General features: G+C 52.3%; 1 protein-coding gene across 1 annotated transcript in view; it reads right to left on the minus strand.

Annotated features, from left to right (window-relative positions):
* The window catches only part of ATP2A3 (ATPase sarcoplasmic/endoplasmic reticulum Ca2+ transporting 3), a gene marked incomplete at both ends in the record, with an annotated part of 52,113 nt that extends 41,133 nt beyond the window's left edge, over positions 1–10,980 (minus strand). Inside the window, one exon of the mRNA XM_084273221.1 lies at positions 10,863–10,980. Coding sequence (XP_084129347.1) covers positions 10,863–10,980 — 118 coding nt within the window. The remainder of the gene's footprint in view (positions 1–10,862) is intronic.
* Between the last annotated feature and the right edge of the window lie 7,391 nt (positions 10,981–18,371).

Consider the following 18,371-nt stretch of genomic DNA (forward strand, 5'->3'; position numbering starts at 1 on the left):
CACCTTTTTTTCCCCGCTCACCATCTTGCACATGTCAGGCTTTGGATTGAATTGAAACTGGTCCCATGACCACCAACTCCTGGGACAAACTCCTAAGAGCCAACCCACCAGGGACTGCAAGATGAACCCCTCCAAAAGCAAAGCCCCAAATTAGGAAACCGAATTGGTTAAATATCTTTAGTTTACCTTTGATGCCTAAAAGCAGCTGCACACCGTCTGCTTTTACCATCTTATTACGGCTCCTTCTTAACATGTTCCGTTACTCCCAAGTACCTTCCCATAACAACTTCTTGGTTTAGGGCAGCCTGTACCCCTGTCTCCAAGCCTGCTGTGCTTTGAGAATGTGATTATTAAGATCCTCTCAGCATGAGGAACCTTTTCTGCCTCATGGGAACACGAGGATATTGTCAGGGCCTGTGTCTTCGGTGAAGAGAGCTAGGCCGCCGCCAGGCCTGCTGCCTTCCCCGACACTTCCCCACTAAGATGAGGGAGCTGCTCGCTCACTCTGCTCCAAAACCTGCTATTTCAGTAGATATCCCAATAGATATTAGTTCAATAGATCCTGCTGCCACCTGTAGCCAAATCCCAGCACAAGAGCTGGGCTCTGTATTTATGGATCAGAACCCAAACTTGGCATGGCGGGTTGGAAGAAGACCCTGCCTCAAGCCTGGAGCCCAATGGAGCCGACTCCATTCCGAAAGCACAGAGGTCTGGGGATGGTTTGGAGGGGTTTTTTTTTCTACTTGTTTGTTTTCTGGAGGAAATGCCTCTGCCACGGCAAACCTTTGTGGAATTCCAATGTTTGACTACGGTGTCTCAGCCCATCTCCCATCTGCTGCTAACTAAACTCAGGCTGATAAACCGCGGCCAGTGTATCCGCAGGGTGGTGCATCCTCTGGCCCCAACCCACACGGGCACTGATGAGCTGCTTTTCAACTCAATTAACTCAAACCAAGATGATGATTATCATTATTACTACTTTTTTTTTGCCAGAACTCTTTGCCCCAGCGTGTGTGTGGTTCCCCCCACCCCCCTCCAACACACACACTTGCTTTTTCTGGTATCTGTTCTCAGAGCAGGGTCTATTTTCAGCAATCCTCTTGGATGGGGTTTCATGGAAAATCAAGTCTATGCTGCCCTTAGTTTAGATTATATCAGAAGAAAAAAATTTCTGTAGGATAGAAAAGATCTGTTCTTCTGGATGGGAAAAGGGGGTGAGTTGGACAATTAATACTTTTTATGATGAACTCTGGGGAATCACACATCCCTGTGGAGTTGAAGCAATTCCTTTCCTTGAGCAAGACACTGAGATCCCTGGAAACATGAATCCCATTTAGGCTTTTTCCATAATCTCCTTCTAACTGCATAATATCTGTGTGTGCATCTACTAGGATGAAATATTATATATATATATATACACACACTCCTATGTACATTTGTGTATAAGAATAAAATCTTGTTTTATATAGGCACATACAGATACCTATATAAATTCATGTCAAGCACACGTGTAAAAGGGAAGAATAATTTGAATTAGGCTTTTACAGGTAAAGGATAATTTTATCTTTTCTATATAGACAGAGCATCCCTGTCACCTCCTGGGTCACTGCAAGACTCCACTCCACTGTGGAGTGGATCAAAACACTCCTCTGATGGGGTTTCCCTTTACCTGCCTGCAACACAAGGTTCCTGACCTCCAAAGCATGCCAAAGCCCAGAAAAATCTGCAAAAGGATGCGGTGGCCCTTGGGCAACCCTCTGCGGTGGCTGGAGCCAGAGGGCCAGGGACACAGCTCCAGCCCTGCCCCTCTCTCACCCCACACTGCTGAGCTGGCCTTTTTTATTTTCATTTTTCCACTGGCTCCCCACATTTTCCTTATTTTAGACCTTCTGTTGACTTGGAGGTTGCAGAGTGGAAAAAAGGCGAGTGCAAACAGGCAGGTAAAGTGTCAGTTTGGGAGGGTTATGCTGACCTGCTCAGCAAAACCCAGCTGAGCTGATATTTTAAAGGGCAAATCCCCAGAGACTGGGCCATCGTGGCCACCCCAGGGGCCAGAGCTGCTGCTTCGAGGGTTGAGTTCCTCCTCAAGGATCTCTGTGCTTCTGTTGCCCCATTGTGAAGGAAGCAGAAGAGAGAATGTCCCCCACCCACACACCCTGCTCAAAAAAAAAAAAACAACAACCCAAAACCACCCTGATTTTTATCAGCAACAAATGCAAGAAAGGCTGTTTACAAACTAGGAGGAGAAAAAAGTCCCACCACCACCACCAAAAGCCAACCTATACAATAAAGCAAATATCTAACATAGAAAACACAGCCCTCAGAGGGTGGCTCTGCAAAGGCCCCAGGAACCTTCTCTGGTAAGATGGGGGGCAAGAAAAAGAGAAAAGAAAGAAGAAAAAGGCATTTTGGGGAAGGGTCTCACCACGGGGACTGGTCCCAGTGTGAGGGACAGCTGGACAGATTTGCCACCCAGCTCCTAGAAGCAGCATGGCCATGGCCTGTGGTTTAGGGGATCACATGGATGTGCCAAAGGTGGTTTCAGCAGGACAGAGCAAAACCCACCAGCACCAGGGCTGCCCTTGGCACTGTGTCCCCCACTGCTCCTGCAGCTGCCCAGCCAAGGAGACCCAACACAACCCCTCCTTTTGATCCGAATTAACTCGCAGCCCTTCCCCACCTCCCCCTCCGACACCAGTTTAAAATACACACGCTGGCTAAATAGCAGGAAACACCCAAAGCAAAAATACTGCCGACAGGAACCCTGGGGCACAGGGGACACGCAAGAGCAAGAAGCGGATTTCCTCCCCAAAACATTGCACCTCCGAAGCTGGCGGTGACCCTCCCGCCGCGCTGGGCCGGGCCACCAGCGCGGTGTCACTCGTCCTCGAGTGCCTTCACCCTGCAGAGGGGGAGATGGGCTCTCAGATCCATCAGGTCCCCACAGCTTTTCAGTGCCTGGGATTTGCTTCCTCTCCACAAAGGGAACTTTTATCCAAAGGTGACTTGCAAATGTTAGGGGGGAATTTTTATATATATAAATATATATTATATATATATATGTATGTATGTATGTACACACATATAAAGTCTGAAATAGGAGATAGGTACATATAAAATCTCAAATGGGATATATATATATATACACACACACACACACACACACAATTTCAAATGGGTTCATGGGAGAGCACAGGTAAGGAAGCTCTGTTGGCACTTGTTAACCATTTAAATTGTAGGAGGATTTTGATAATCAAAGCAGACACCTGCATTTGGGGGTACTATATCCCTAGACTTCAAAAAGAGGTACAAAATTTCAGATCTCAGCCACCATGGGTCACAGAGAGATGCCACTGCGTGCCCTGAAGAAGCCTCATGCCTGGGGACGTGCTGGACCAAGTGGCATATGGGCACGGACTCCATCCCAGGAGGTAGACAGGATGGCTACCAAACCACAGCCTGACCTTGGACTTACCACCTCAGTGGGTAAGAAAGAGAAAAGGCTTTTATGGAGTGGTAATGAGCAGCCAAACCTCAAAACCTGGGAGGTTCCCACAAAAACAACCCCAGCAAATACATGAAGCCAATTGCTAGCAAGGATTAATTCAACTTCTCTTCAAGAGAGCAACAGTTTGGACTCAAACCCAACCCTCCTTCCTCGAGATGAGTGGCTCAACTCTGTCAAATCACCCACCAAGACATAGAATCCCAGGGGTTGGAAGGGACCTGGAGAGCTCCTGGGGTCCAACCCCCTGCCAAAGCAGCTCCCCAGCTCATATTGCACAGGGCGGCGTCCACACGGGGCTGGAAGCTCTCCAGAGATGGAGACTCCAGAACGCCCCTGGGTAGGGAGGCTTGAAAAAGACCCAATAGCATTAATTCCATTAATCCTATCAGGAATAATGAGTCTCCTGTCCCAGCACTGCTCACCACTACCTGCACAGCTGCTGCTGGTGGAGCAGGCAGCTGCCTGCAGCCCTGCCTGCGAGGGGTTAACCGCCCCCGGAGGAGCCTCTGGCGCATGCTCACGTCATGGAAATACTCAAGTAACCACAATTTTCTCTATTGCTTTTTGGCTCTGGTGCTTCAACACTTCTGCACTACCAGCCCTGCTCTCTGCTACCTGTTTTCCAGGGAGGTGATTGGTACAGACACCAGCTCGACTCAGCAGTCGGTAGTTTATATATATATTATTCTTTAATAGAGGTTACTGTTATACTTTCTACCTCTGGCACTACCAACACTGAGATACAAAAAAGGATCATGAGTCACAACACCAGCCAGAAAAAATTAAAAAAAGAAAATGAGATATGCAATAATAGGTGGAGATGGGATGATGGGGTGTTGGTGCTTTCAGGGTTTTGGTTGGACTGAGCCCCAGACAGACTGGTCCTGCTCTGCCCCACATCCAGGCCTCCCACAGCAGCCATGAGCCCCTCTCCTCCATCCCTTCCACCTTCCCCAGTCCTCCCAGTCTCCCCAGTACCAGCTGTTTCTCCTGCCAAGGCAAACGCTTTGATGGGGTGGGGAGGCTGCCTTTGCTGGCTTCATCCCACTCAGGTACAGTGGGGATCACCATGAACGCTGGGTGAGAACCCAGGGAAGGGGGGAAAAAAAACATGAAAAATGGGGGGGAAGGAGGAAGTAAAAAGTTAAAGAAAATATAAAAATAGGAGGGACAAAACCCCATCCCTCTCCTGACAATCACAGCCTGCCTTAATACTTCCTCCCTGCTAATTGAGACGTGAACACCAGCACGGTCCATGCTGGTCCCCATCCCGCTCCCAAGTGCCTCCCCATTGGACCACTCTGCCAGCCAGTCACTCAACTGACCCCCATCAGACCAGCCAGCCCAGGAGAACACATCCTCTCCTTCCCACCACTGCTGGTTGGTCAGCAGAGAGTAATGAGCTGGGCAAGGAGTGCTGCCCTGTGTGCCAGAGCTGCCCAAGCACTTCCATGAGCTTTTTTTGGGAAAAGAAAATTAAATAGGATATTTAGAGAATTCTTCTGCAGTATCAGCACGCAGACACCCTGCTTCACCCTCACCTGCCAAAGCAGATGTGCCACTCTGCTTTCACTTCCCTAATTCCCCATGGAGGTGTTGCTCATAACATCTTAATGCTGCTTTGCACAGCCCCAAAACAGTAACAGGGATGCAGCACCCACTGACCCACCAAGTGAGCTCCACAAGAAGGATTTTGTGGCTGGTGAAGATGCCCCACAGGCCCCAGAAGCAGGGCTGGACCAGCTGGGTGAGAGGCACAGGGTGCAAACACTCAACATCTGGCTTGAGGCTTACAAAAAAAAGGAACCCTAAACCCCCTTTTTGAGCAGCATCAGCATCCCACCCACTTGCAAATGCTGTGTGCTGGAGGAAAAGCAAGCTGGCTCCTCCAGAGGTCTGAATGTTGGAAGATGCATCAAGTAACATTATTTCTTCAGGACCAGGAAAAGGAGCATCTCAGGGATGCGTGCAGCCTCATGAGGTTTATCACATCTTTCAACACCCAGTTGAGATTCCCCCTGAGGATGGCAGAAGAGCCAGGGGAATGCAGCTCTTGGGGCAGGTTTCGTGCATCAGGAAGGCAGAGGTCAGCTGTGCTCACCCCAGCTCTCAAGTGCTGCACAGGGCAGCTATCACCACCATAAAACAACCACCATCTGCTCATAGTTGCCTGTACTCAGCCCAGCTTCACACCAGCATCTGCAAGTGTGGGCACCCAGCATGGATTTACTGTGGAGGTCCATGCCAGAAGTGTTGCCAGGGCTGTGGATGTGCCAACACAGACCCAACCCACAGGACAGGGGTGATTTAACAGCAGCCAGAAGCCTCCTGCTTCCACACCATCATCTCTGCATGAGGAGATCAAACACAGAGTGGAAAGGCAATGACTTGGACACTTCTCAAAAATCAAAATTCTCCTTGGTAGGAAGAAAGCAAATGCAACACCAGGCACTGGGGGTTGCTTTTCACTCAAGGCAAAATGGGTGTGAAGGGAAGCTTTAAAAAGAAAACTTACTTGCAACATAAACATCAACAGTGTTTTTCAGGGGATTTTCCCTGGAGGGATGTGACCACAGAAACACGACTCAAGAGCTTCAAATCAGATCCAGCAACTGGAGAAGGCTTAAAACAGCCAACCAGACCAACGCCACTGGAAAGGCAAAGAGCAGCCATGTGGCTATGTGGAGATGGGGAGAACTGCACTAGGCTGGCCAAAGCCATGTGGCTGGAGCAGGGAGGTCACAGCAGGCACCCCAAATACCTGGGAAGAGGATTAGCTGGAGGGGAAGGGGATGTTACTTTGCTAACAGTGCTTTTGGATGACCCGCTGCAGCCCTCCCGGGAAACAGCGCACCCAAGGCTGGCAGCAGGGTATCCACAACGCCTCCATCCCCTCCTCAAATCAGGGCTTTGTAGCACCAGCTGCACCACCCCCAGCTTTAAACCAGCAACGAAATGAAAATACTAATGAAGTAACACTTGCAGGATACAGGAGGCCAGCCCTGGTAGCACGCACGAGACCTGCACGAAGAATCCCCTCCTCGACCGTGCAGCCCCTGCCCCTCCTCACCCTGGAAATTTTCCCTCTGCAGCTCCTGCAGCGTTTTGAGAGTGGCCATCAGTTTTCCCAAACACTGCTTTTTATTCACAGTTCTTCTGAAAGGTAGGTGGGAAGTGGGTAACCTCAGAGCGTGGCACAGGGATGAAAACCCCGAGTTTCCTCTCGCCCAATTAGGAACATTTTCTCTAGTCTCTCCCCAAATTTCAAGGCGCTCACAAAGGTTTTAATGCCTCAGCATTTCTCCTAAGGGAAAAGGATTTGGAGGAAGGGGGAAAAAAAAAACCACACACCACCACACCAACCCCATAGCATGTTTGTGAATCAGACTGTTAAGCGTGTGTTTCGGGGGTGGAAAAGGTGGGCGATGCGCAGAAGAACAGCAAGCAGAGTTAGATGAGTCAGAAAATACTGCCTTTCCTCTCCTTCCATCTCAGATATTTCAGCATGGAAGAGAAATTTGATTTTTTTTTTTTATTTTGATTGTCAAGAGAGAGTTGGAGTGTAACCTTGGCTGGTTAGCAACCGCCAGCAGCTAACCCCACGTTAAGTAACGCGCCACAATTAGCGTACGCACAGGGGTGTGTGCATCTCTACACACTGCCCTGGGCATGGGGATGGAAAGAAAGAATCTGTCAGGGGGTGTTTTCTGCTGCTTCCAGCAAAGCAGAGACTCAGCTGCAATGCTCACACCAAAGGGTGGCAAAGCTTCTCATGAATGAGCCCGGATGGATTTGGGGAGAGCGGGAACACATCACAGGCTGGATTCGGGCTTGGGGACATCACCTCCTCCTGCCCAGGCAAACTCGGGCACATGCAGGGTGAAATACACACCAGGGCTCCAAGATCCTGAAAGGAAGCACTCAGGGAGATGTAGGAAGGCACGTTGTAGAAGAAAAGCCAGTTTACTCCTGGTTTTGGGAACACTGACACCAGCCATCACATAAACACCGTTACCACTGCGCCTCACGGTGAGGCACGGGGGGTTCCAAACAGCATCGGGTACCACCTAGGAGCTGTAAAGGTGAAGAAGAGGATGGGCAAGCCCCCGAGGAGGGCTGACAGGCAGGGTCCTACCCTGCTCATCAGCGTTGCTGACTGCACATGGCAGCGGGGCTTGTGCTTTAGAGCCAGAGGAGATGAAATGCAAGAGGAGACAACCGCCCCTATACTCCAACCAGCCAAGCACTTGACTCCACTGACATTCACAGTCCATTTAGGTTACCGATGAAGCAAATAGAGTTATGCATATGCATTAACGCTGGCAATCTCCTGCCTGAAATGCATGCTCATTTACACATGGAAATCCATTTAGAAGGGAGAAATCAGAGCTCTGGGTAAAACAGAAAGATCACTTGACCATCCGTGGGGTGATGCACATTGACATCCATCATTCCTTGGCAAAACAGACATAATTTCAGCTGCCCCTGGGTTCACATTTAGGAAGAAGAATGTTTACAGCCCCATGTGCCCCTCCTCAGCCTGTTATAAAAGATGTGCATTTTGTGCTTTTATACTTTATCTATTCATTTTTTTAAGCGTTGCAGTGTCAAAGCAACCTGTGGAGTGGTTGGGAAGTGCCCGCCCAGCACACGTGGAGCATCCAAAGCATTTAGTAGTTTAAAATCGACTTTGGAGATACAGGAGCCTTTTAGGAATCACCATGGTGAGACCTAAACGTTCTGTGGCGTCTCCAGTTTCCTTGGCAAATAAAGCGGCCGCGCCGACAGCGCCGATGACACATCTGAAACTAAAACAAGAGCTCTTCCTAATGGAGAAATATCTTCTTCCAGTCTAGTAATCTATATCTCACTGCTTGGCTGCCAAGCCACGAGCTGGAGGCATTATTTCATCAGTATCGCTCTCTGTTTCCTCCTGCAAATGTAAATGTGAGCACTGGGACTGAAACGAGCAATTTTAGGCTGCAAAAGAATACACTGCCAAAACAAAGCTTCTTGGGGTTTTTTCCTGATATAAACCCCAACAAGGGCTGCTGCTTCTCACCCAGTGCTGGGGCTCCTTGCAGCTCTTTCTTCTTAAGATGCATTGACACAATAAAGCAGCAGCAGACGGCAGCTCTCTGAAGTACATCGGGAGGCAGTTTTTAAGACAGATGATGTATTTTACATTGTGATTCATGGCCACACTGGCAGTTTGATTTCAGGTTGAGAAGGAAATGAATGAAAGCAAGATGGGAGGGTGTGAAAATGAAACGAGCTGGAGCCTGAGGTCTGCTCTGCACTTCAAGCCACGCAAGATTTGAATTTTCTTCCCCCTTCTGTGCAAGCTCAAGCAAATACCCAAACTGCCCTGTGCTTCCGCTGCTGGGGCTGAACTCCAGTCTGAATTAAAATGCAGTTTAAGCCAGACCATCTCCCAAGACCTGCATTCTGGTGCAAGCCCAGCTTGCCGTGCCACGCTGCAGTACCCCTGCCCTGCAGCTCTCCCAAACGGGGCACCCAAGGGTTCCCCACTGTGTTGGGGGAGCTCAGCTCCTGCTGCCACCACACAACCTGCAAGTTCTCACCAGGCTGGAAAAATAAGGCTGTTTGCTAAACATTAAGGTTTTAAACCAAACAAACCCCATTCTGTGCGATTTTAAGTTGTGCTAATCTGTCTGTACCTCATCCACACCACGAGAAAAATACAGATAAGGGCACAAAAACTGCAAAAGATGAGAAATCTTAAAAATCTTCCACTGCATTTCTGCTGATGGTCGCCCTGCCCACATGACAGCTCCCAACAAGTGCACATTGCTGTGAGCTGTGTTGTACAGGAGACCCGGAGGCAACAGCCACGGGACATCCCAAAGTCAGAAGTTCTTGCAAATCAACAGACAACAAGAGATCGAATGACAGACCCTGCAGGAAGCAAGGCTGCAGAGAGGTGTGCCACTGCTTGAAGGAAGGGAAAGGAGGAAGGGGGGGATGGGGAGGGAGTAAAAAGACAAACTAATCGCCACCACTAACCCTTTGCTTTACACCTACGTCATCCGTTTGAGCTCCCTCTTTCAAGGCAGAGAGCCTGATGCCACCAAGCAGCCAACGTGCCTGACTCAGCGACAGTGATTCACTTGGGCAAACAGGAGGGCGAGAGCGCTGCGAGCCCCACGGCAGCCGTGCTGCTGTGCGTGCAGACCACCCCCACGGCCACGCGTTCCCACGGGGCCAAGGGACGGTGCAGAAGTGTTGGGAGCAATTAATTACACCTTGAAACCAGACAGGCATCCCTCTCAGTTACGGATGTGGTTTGCATTCAGCCTCCCAAAGCAGAGGGATCGCTCCCCTCCTGGCTAACCAGGCAGGTCCCCAGCTGCCCTCCTCCATCGGGTCAAACAAGGGCAGGTGTGATGCTCCATCACTTACACCTTCTGCAGAGTGCTCCAGGGCAAGAACTCCTGAGAGCAGACCTGACCGTGCTGATGCAGCAAACAGAGCAGAAGCTGCCCAGTACAGGGAGCACTGGTGGGAAGGGGGACCCTGAGCACAGCCCAGCACAGATGACTGCTGCCTACAGAGCCTGTCTGGAGGAGGCTGAGCCTTCTGACCCCATCGAACAGCTGCCCAGCGAATAAAGATGCACACAGCAATCCCCCCAGCATCTAATCAGGTTTTCCTTAGCCTCAGCTGTGAGCAACAATCAGGCACAAGCAGCTCCAACCCAGGAGAGTTTACACATCTAGCTCCTTGAACAACTTCAGGAAAGGTCTTGCTGCTCCAAAGCACCGGACCAAACTCACCCTAAAACCCTCCAGTTCCGGCACACAGAGTTAGCGACCTGACTACACCCTATCTCGCCCGGCCACCCCTTCCTCATCCGCCACAGCACCCACAGCCTGCCCAGGGCTGCGGTGAGCCAGCAGCGGCGGCCCCCCCACCGCGACACCCCCTGCCCCGACTCTGGGGCTTCCCTCCTTCACCCACAGGCAACGGGGAAACTTCCCTTCCCCCCTTCCCGGCGACATATCCAGCCCCCCCTCCGCTTTCAGACGCTCCGCCAGAGGAATTAACACCCCGCTAATTGCCCGCGCCGCCCGTACCCACAGTAATTGCCCCGCAATGGACACCAGCAGCGCTCCCCTCATCAACAGGTGTCCCGCGGCTCCTCCGCAAGCCGCGGGGCGAGAGGGAAGACCCGGGAAGGCGGGGGGGGTGTCCCAGAGCAGCATCCCAGCCCTTCCCGGTCCCGCCAGGAAGAGTCCCCGCGGAAGGGTCCCCTCCGGTGCCCCGTCAGGCCACCCCATCCCGGTTCCCCCCCTCCCGCAGAACGCCCCCGGTGCCGTCCCGCCGCACTAACCATTGGGTCCGTACTTCTCCCGGTTGCGGCGGACCTGCTCCGCGCTGAGCCCGCAACTCTCGGTTACCCCGAAGCGGCGGAGGACGTCGAGCACCGGGAGGCTGTGCGCCGCCTCCATGCCCCGGCGGCGGCCCGGGGCGGGGGTAGGGGAAGGGGGGGGGGGGAAAGGGATGCTCGGCGGGGGTCGCACGGAGGGCACACGGGGCACCGCTCGCACGGCGCTGCCTCGGCACCTCTCCGCCCGCCGCGGGAAGGGGCACCCCGCCGCCGGACCCGCCTCCTCCCGCCGGCACCGCCCTGCCCGCCGCTTCCCCCGCCTCCCCCGGGGCCGCCGCGCCCGGCGCCGCCTTCCGCGGGGCAGCCCCGGGGACTCTGGGAGGGGGGGTGTGAAAAGCCGAGTGGGGACCCCCCCCACCAGCTCCGGCAGCCGCCCCTTTGCAGCCCAGGCTGGTCCGCTCCGAACGCGGCTCTTTCCGCGCCCTTTATGGTGTTTCTTTAAGTATTTCCGAACTTCTCGGAAGTGATGCTGGCGGGCAGGGAAATCCTCCTGTCGAGAGGGAAACATCCCCAGGGTGCTGGGCCGGGTGCTGGGATAGGGGTTGCTCAGCCCCTGGCCGGGTGAAGCAGGGGGAAGGTCCCCTCCCTCACTCCTCCTTCAGCTGGGAGTTGGGCATGACCTACCCTGCTCCCCCTGCCCCGCTGGAAGCAGCCCAGGTCCCTGTCCATGTTTGTACCTCAGTGTCTGATGGCAGCGGAAGCCCTGGAAGCAGGAATCACTGCCTGTCACTCGTTAAAACCTCTGCCAACGCCATCCCCATCGATGCACTGTACCTGGAGAGAGGCAGCTGTGCTGCACTGCCTGCACCTTTGGAGATGTGGAATGTAACGTGTCACTGCAGGGAGCTGCAGGAAGGGACACGGCACCTGGCCTCACCCATGGGAACACCTGAGCATCAGCGTGTGTCCCAGACATCCCAGGGCACTGCACTAACACCATTACCTCTCTGCATCCCCACCACAACAGGCAGAGCAGCTGTACTCAAGCAAACGGGCTCAGCCTGGATGGAGGCACTTGTGGTTCTGCAAGGATTCAGCACAGCCAGGCTGGCCTCAACCCCTCTTCCCACCATATGTAACCAGGTCCCTGTCCCCTTCCCGCTTGGCTCAGGAGGGGCCACTGCCTGGTTTCACAAGCACTTTACATCACCCTTTTACAACACTTGCTCCCAAGTGGTTACTGAAATGGCTGTTTCTAGCAGATCTGCCACGCAGCAGCGACCAGTAGCACCAATGTGAGGAGTTACCTTGACCTGGAAAAGGAGGGTAGCCCCAAAAATCCATGGGTACAACCCAGCTAAGCATAACCCCCACGGCCCCATCTCTGTGGAGCTCACCTTGCTGGGCTCTTCACTGGGCAGTCGTTCTGGGACCTGACTAAAAACCACTCCTGGCCACTGTCCCCATGTGAACACCAACTTCTGACTTTTCAGGTACTTCCAGTTCTCCCACTGCAAGGAACATGTGGCTGATGGCAAGTGGCACCGCTCTCCAACTGAGGGTGGAGAGGTGACAGCTGGGGGTGACAAACCCAATGTGTGTGGAAACGTACCCAAAGCTGAGCCTGGAGATGGCGACAAGCAGGAGGAAGTGGCAGCAGACAGCTCATGGAGGAGCTCTTGCTTATTTATTTCTATGTAGATTCCTTTATAGAACACGTTCTGCAGCTCCCACGGGAGCAGGCATCTCAAAGAAATAAAGATTCAGGGTTTTTTTTGTTTGTTAAATTCATTTTTTTCAGTTCACTGCAGCTGATGGTGTGGGAGGGGAAGGGGTGCTCTCCCCGAGCTGCAGCCCAGTGCCCCCCCGAGCCGTGCCGCAGGAAGCACAGCTCCAGCCCTGTGGTCTGACCTCCCTTCCAGCTCTCTTGTATTCATCTGCCTCTCGTGACTGGTTCGGGGAGGGGCGGGGAGGAAAGTGGTGTTTCTGCTGCTGAGCACCCTGGGTGACAGTGCTGGGCTCCATCAGGGTCTGCCCCAGGGGGTCTCTGGCTCATGGGCTGAGCAGTTCCACCAGCTGCTTGTGGAGAGCTGATGCAATCTGGTAGTGTCCAAACATGACATGATCTTGACAAGGTGCACAGAGGCCTTGATGCAATAGGTCACCCCCAAAACTGAGGACCTGCCCTCAAAGCAGCTGTGTTAGTGGAGGGATGGACCAGACTCCAGCATCATGCAGCCTGCAGCTGGGGTAGGAGCATGCCACAGGCTGGGAGCCAGCGGAAAGGGTGCCGGTGACACTGAGCCACGTTCCTCCCCCCAAGGATTTTACAGTCTGTGGAAGATTAAACTTTTATCTCCACTTTGTTCCTCAGCTATGTTTGCTGGGAAGAGAGCAGCCAGTGTGCTGGTAACCAGCTCCCAGGGTCCAGCATGGATAACGCACGCTCACCAAGCCTGAGCGCAGGCTGAGCACGGGCACAGGGACTGTCAGCAGCAATCATGGCTTGAAGGATGGGAATAAAAGTACAGGGCTTTTAGTCGACTGTATTTCATCCTCTGTGTTTCTGGGGTGACATGGCTTAGGGTCCACATCAGCACTCCCCCAGCTCAGGTCAAGTTCACCTTAATTCAACAGGGAGTTAAGAGTGAGAGGCAGGTGCTGCAGCCAGCCCTTGGTGTGGGCATTCTGGAATCTCTGGAGTGCCCGGCACATTCCTGCCACTGCACACTCCTCTTCCCCCTGGGCTCTTCCCAGGAGAGGAGCTGCCAGCCCCAAAAAGAACAAATTCAGGCTTAACCACCCCAAACAGAGAGGCTAATGCCACAGGAGGAGGTGCTGATCTCTTTTGTCAACAGCTCTCCCCTTCATACAGCAACTCTGCATTATGCACAGCTGCCCCTGCCCTGCTCCAGCACACCACCCTGGCTCTGGGGCCATGGCACAAAGTGCCATTAATTAATTAAAGATGACAATGCCACTGTATTTGCCATTCTGCTCCCAGGCTTTCTCCCACTCCATCCCCTCAGTTCACGTGGAATGAATCCCCATCGCAGGGGAGAGTTGGGAACAGCTTTTCCTCTCAGCAGCAGCTTTGATATTTGCTTTTCCTATGGAGGAAAAAAAATATATTACTCCTTGAAATAACAGTTTGAGGCTCTTCTAAATGTTATACACTGGCTGACCTTTCGGAGCCAGGCTTAGGGGGTTATGTTTAATCCCCTAGCCAGGAGTCCCAGCAGCAGAGGGCCAGTCCTGCCCCCCAGGGCTGGATCCAAAGAGCACTGAAGCATCAGCCCTCACCCCACGATGCTCAGGGCTGGAGCTCCAGTATTTCCACCCGTGCTGGAAATATATACCCTGGGCTGTGTGGTGTGGGAGTGTAGTTCCCATTGGGATTTGGCTTCTCAGAGCACAACAGCAGCTGTTGGAGGTGGCAGGGAAGCACCAGCCTTGCCACGCATCCCATCAGGATGCAGGAGATGATGCAGGGTTGCAGCACTGGGCTGCAGTGGTCCTGCCTCTGCAGAGCCCACCTGGGGCAAGAGATGCAGAGAGCCAGAGACCCTGGCAGCACCTGGGCAGCACAGGAGGTTACACCTAGGAATATCCATATGGACAAGGCTTTTCTGAGGCAATGGATGCACAGGGCAGTCACCCTATTTCCCAGCTCCACCCCCATGGCTATGAGGAACAGAATTCCCAGCATCACTATATGCTTTACAGCTGCATATACCTTGAGATTGCCTTTCCCTTTATGGCTCTGTAATTAAGGTGGAAACGGGGCTTTCCTAAGTGGAATGCCCCAGCTGGGGCATTTCTGGAGCGAGCACCAGAGCTCTGCAGTCCAGATCCCACAGCACTTCCAAACTCCCTTGCATTTCCCTGCAGCCAGCATCAGCCCACTTAGGAGCCTCTGTTTATGAATGTGAACTTATACTGGGCAATTATTATTTCAAAAACTGTATTCCAATCCTTTTCAAAAGATGGAAAATACATTAATATGCATCCAAGGGGGAACACTGGGACACTGGCTCTGATGCTCAAATGGTTTTTTTCCTCTCTTGGAAAAAAAACCCTGTCTTTGTGGTGTGTCGTTCCCAGGGTTTTTGCTGGAGTTTTGGAAACAGTGAAAGCAAATAACACAACAGGAGACTCCAAGGCAGCACCGAGCAAGGCAGGAGCCCTACACATACCTGGGGCTGGGCTGATGTTTGAGCTAGTTCATCCAACCCTCTCTCCATGGGCAAGATGTCACTCCTCATTTCCCTCCAGCAAACACACAAGCCAAAAAGGTCTAAGTAGGGAGGAGGGATGATCCTAGCTCTCCATGGAGATGTCACATTCACCTAGGAGAGGTAAGGGCTGGCCAGTGTGCTTGGTGCTGAACCAGCATCAGTGGGGTTTTGCCTCTTCCTTTCACATCTAGAGCACCTTTCCTCCTCCTGCCAAGAACAAACTGCACCATACCCCATCACCAGAGCCAGCCCACTCCAGTGACACATCTCCCTCCACAGCAAACGCATCACACCAGCTTCCAAGCCAAAAATGCCCACAGGACGTGGCCCCTCCAGCTGGAGGGATGCAAATCAGCCGTGGTGCTGCCCAAAGGGATGTGCTCAGCCCTGCTGCACCCTAGCCCATGGAAGGGTGGGTGCTGTGGGGCTGGGGAGGAGGGTGCCCATCCCAGCATCCAGCAGCCTTTTTGGAAGTGAGGGGGTGATTCAGTGAGGTAGCTTGAGAGACAATCAATTAATAGATCTTTAACATAAGGAGAATTTGCATGTCTTGACAATAGAAAGTAGTTGCCTGTTTGGGATCTGAGTGGCTTCAGTGGCCATCAGCACCTGACGTGCTGCATGGGAGGAGTTGCTGGATTTTTACCATGCAATCTCTTTCTTTTTAAGGCTGATTCTCAGGTCTGGAGGGTGGAAATGGGGGGCCCAGGGGGTTTTGTGACTGCACCAAGTCCTTCCTACAGTTTGCTAGGAGGTGGGCTGGCTGTGCTGAGTGATGCTTAAGACAGGACCAGAGCTGGGCCCCTGCCTTGCACTGTCTCCAAAGCAAGACACTGAGGCCAGGCTGCTGAGCCCTGGGGCTGCCCTGATCCCAGGCTGTAGCTGAGCTGCACAGGGAAAAATAAAATGTAAAATAAAATATTAAAATTAAAGCATTTTAAAAATGATTGAAATAAAAATAATAAATGACAAGCACTTGGGGAGGGGGCAGGTCCCACACAGTGCTCAGCAGGATGCCCCCCTTGCAGTATGGAAGGGAGCCAGGATATGTCAGCTTCATCCCTTCAGCAATGGAGATCCCACCACAGCCCCCCCATCGTGACCCTGACACAGTTCACTAGGATGGGAAATAAACCCAACACACAGCCCTGAGGCGTGTGCTCCAGGGCAGCAAGCATCCCTCCTCCCTCCGGGCTCTTCCCTGCCTCCAAACCCTCCGAAATGTGCCAAAGCAGGACATTTGGTGGCACATTTTCAGCAGCAAGGCTCGAGGAAGTGACCTTTAGTGAGGACGGGAACCCCAGCCCAGCCAACCCTGCTATTTTTAACCCAGCATCAGGCCGAGCGATGGCAGGTTTCCTTCCTCTTTCTCTTTCGTGAGCACTGAACAAAGGGAAACCAGATGAACCTCCACAAACCCTGCACTATGAGGCAAGGAAGCCTAGGAGGAAAAAAAAAAAAGAGGTAACCCAGCACATTTCTGTCCAGGGCCAGGATGGATGGTTCAGGCTGAGAATTCCCCTGTGAGTCAGGAAAACTCTGCAGTGACTCTACTGAGGCTTTTTGAGAGAGGGGAAAAAAAGTGCTGCCAGGGGTAAGAGGGACTGGTTTGACTGGGGGAGCTGGAAGGAACAAGGGAAAATTAAAAAGCAGCAGGATTATTTTTTCCAAGAGTCCCAGGATCTTGTTCCAACATTTCCTCAACAACAACAACAAAAGGGTGTGGGGCTTTTTCCCCTTCAAGGTGACACAGAGATAGTTCAATTCAAGGAGGAATAAAACCCAGCAAAAGGGAAAGCTTTCATTTGTTGCAGCTCCCTTTCCCAAAGGTTTTCATTTTTGTCTTAAAATTAGCAGCCAAAGCCATCACCACCCCAATTTGATGTAAAACACCTCCTGAAAGTTTGCCATGTATTGCCAACACACAGCCACAGCTCTGGGAGAACTTGTTCTTCTCGGTGCATTGATACCCCAAAATGTGTGGTGCTCATCCCTGCCTGCAGGCTCGGCAAGGACCAAACCCCTTGGGCTCTCCAAGCACCAAACCCCTTGGGCTCTCCAAGCACCAAACCCCTTGGGCTCTCCAAGCACCAAACCCCTTGGGCTCTCCAAGCACCAAACCCCTTGGGCTCTCCAAGCACCAAACCCCTTGGGCCCTCCAAGCACCAAACCCCTTGGGCCCTCCAAGCACCAAACCCCTTGGGCCCTCCAAGCACCAAACCCCTTGGGCCCTCCAAGCACCAAACCCCTTGGGCCCTCCAAGCACCAAACCCCTTGGGCCCTCCAAGCACCAAACCCCTTGGGCCCTCCAAGCACCAAACCCCTTGGGCCCTCCAAGCACCAAACCCCCTGGGCTCTCCAAGGACCAAACCCTTTGGGCTCTCCAAGGACCAAACCCCTTGGGCTCTCCAAGGACCAAACCCCTTGGGCTCTCCAAGGACCAAACCCCTTGGGGTCTCCAAGGACCAAACCCCTTGGGCTCTCCAAGGACCAACCCCTTTGGCTTTCCTGGGAAAACACCAGAAATATTTTGCATCAAAAAAGCTGTAGAGAATTGTCTGTCAGTCGGCAGTGTAATGACTGTATTTACAGCTCCTGGTAGTGTTTTTCAGGTAGTCTGCATAAAAAGAAAGTGGAAACATTCTGTGGGGTGAGCTATATATGCATTTGGCTATATATAGCTCACAAATACATCGAGCTCTACCTACGCGCAGCATAAAAGGAATTGTTTGCCAAATACTTAATGTGCAGCTATCAGCTCCTCTGATTCTCCTCCCTGAGAAGAAAAATAAACCCTACATTAATCAGAGAGCAAATATATAGCATGGCAGGAACAGCTTTTGGCTCTGCAGAGGCAGAACATGTGCAATTGCTCAGTTTGTTTCGGTTTGGATGCCGAGCCCAGAAACGCTGAGGGCTGCTGGTGCTGAGGGCAGTGGCCTTTGCAGGAGATGTAAAGCTTTTTTCAACCATGTTTTTTGCTTGGGTTTTGGTTTTGTGGGATTTTTCCTCAGCTTGAGGAATTGCTGATGGTTTCCTGGCTCAGACATCACGCATGAGCATCCCTCCAAATAAGTTGCTTTAGTTGTTCTTACCTTCTCATTGGGCTAAGGAGGCAAAAGTGAAGAAAACAGCCCCAAACAACCCAAGTCTCTGAGATGAGTCCTCTTTGTGTGGCTCCAGGGACTGGGGCTTTGGGAGCAAACACCTTCCCAAGACATACAGCAACGTGAACAATGTCTCTGGCGTTGCCTTCGTACCCAAAGCCTGGCTG

This window comes from Gallinula chloropus (assembly GCF_964237585.1).
Source record: "Gallinula chloropus genome assembly, chromosome: 19".
NCBI classification, from domain to species: Eukaryota; Metazoa; Chordata; class Aves; order Gruiformes; family Rallidae; genus Gallinula; species Gallinula chloropus.